At 44.7% G+C, this 770-nt stretch overlaps 1 protein-coding gene across 1 annotated transcript in view; it reads right to left on the bottom strand.

The window, feature by feature from the left end:
• The window catches only part of LOC116378650 (DNA topoisomerase 1-like), a gene marked incomplete at both ends in the record, with an annotated part of 4,427 nt that extends 3,765 nt beyond the window's left edge, over positions 1 to 662 (bottom strand). Inside the window, one exon of the mRNA XM_031840551.1 lies at positions 519 to 662. Within this exon, the coding sequence (XP_031696411.1) occupies positions 519 to 662 (144 nt within the window). The remainder of the gene's footprint in view (positions 1 to 518) is intronic.
• Between the last annotated feature and the right edge of the window lie 108 nt (positions 663 to 770).

Genomic DNA, 770 nt, shown 5'->3' with positions numbered 1-770 from the left:
GGGGGGGTCAGAAAATACAGAGATAAATGCACAAATCCACTCTCCCAGCACCTTGACCATCATCCTGCCCATTCACAGAGCAAACATGTGCCGACCAGATGACCATTAAATATATACATGTACACACAAGGCATGTGGTAGGAATGAAGATCTGCAAATTAAGCACAAAGCAGAATCAGAATCCTTTGGCATGAGTCAAAAGCAATCACACACTCAATCTATCATTTCACTAAATCCAGAGCGAGATAATTAGCGTGGGGTGGCTGAAAGAAAATGGCTACACATAATCCATTATTTCATTGCAAAAGACCTTTCTTCCAGCTATGTGAGAAGATAGAAAAGGCACATCGCATTGATTTCCAATATGTTCACATGGCTCTTGGTATCAGACCTAAGCACTGAGGAGACTCTGTGAAACTGACAGCACTTTATTTCTAGCACTGGTGTGTAAACATGTAAAAACTTGGTATGCCAATTGCCGCATCTTAACGTCAAAGTTTGTCCTCGACCAACCAGACCTTATCTATGAAGTAGAGGGCCACAGCTCTTTGTCGCGTAACCATCTGTCTGGATTTGAGATCCTGGCCGTACTGGTTGCGGATGTCGTCCACGCACGACTTCAGTTTCCGGGCAATCTCGTATTTTTCCCAGTCCTTCTCTCCCTTCATAGGATGAAACATAGGGGAGGAAGGCGGAAGAAGAGTGGCGGAGACAAAAGAGAAGGGGACACAGTGAGAAGTAGGGATAACAATAGGGGAAACAGCAGAGAG

Source organism: Anarrhichthys ocellatus, unplaced genomic scaffold, assembly GCF_004355925.1.
Source record: "Anarrhichthys ocellatus isolate YVR2014 unplaced genomic scaffold, GSC_Weel_1.0 scaffold2945, whole genome shotgun sequence".
NCBI lineage: Eukaryota > Metazoa > Chordata > Actinopteri > Perciformes > Anarhichadidae > Anarrhichthys > Anarrhichthys ocellatus.
This window is presented reverse-complemented; position numbering and strand designations above follow the sequence as displayed.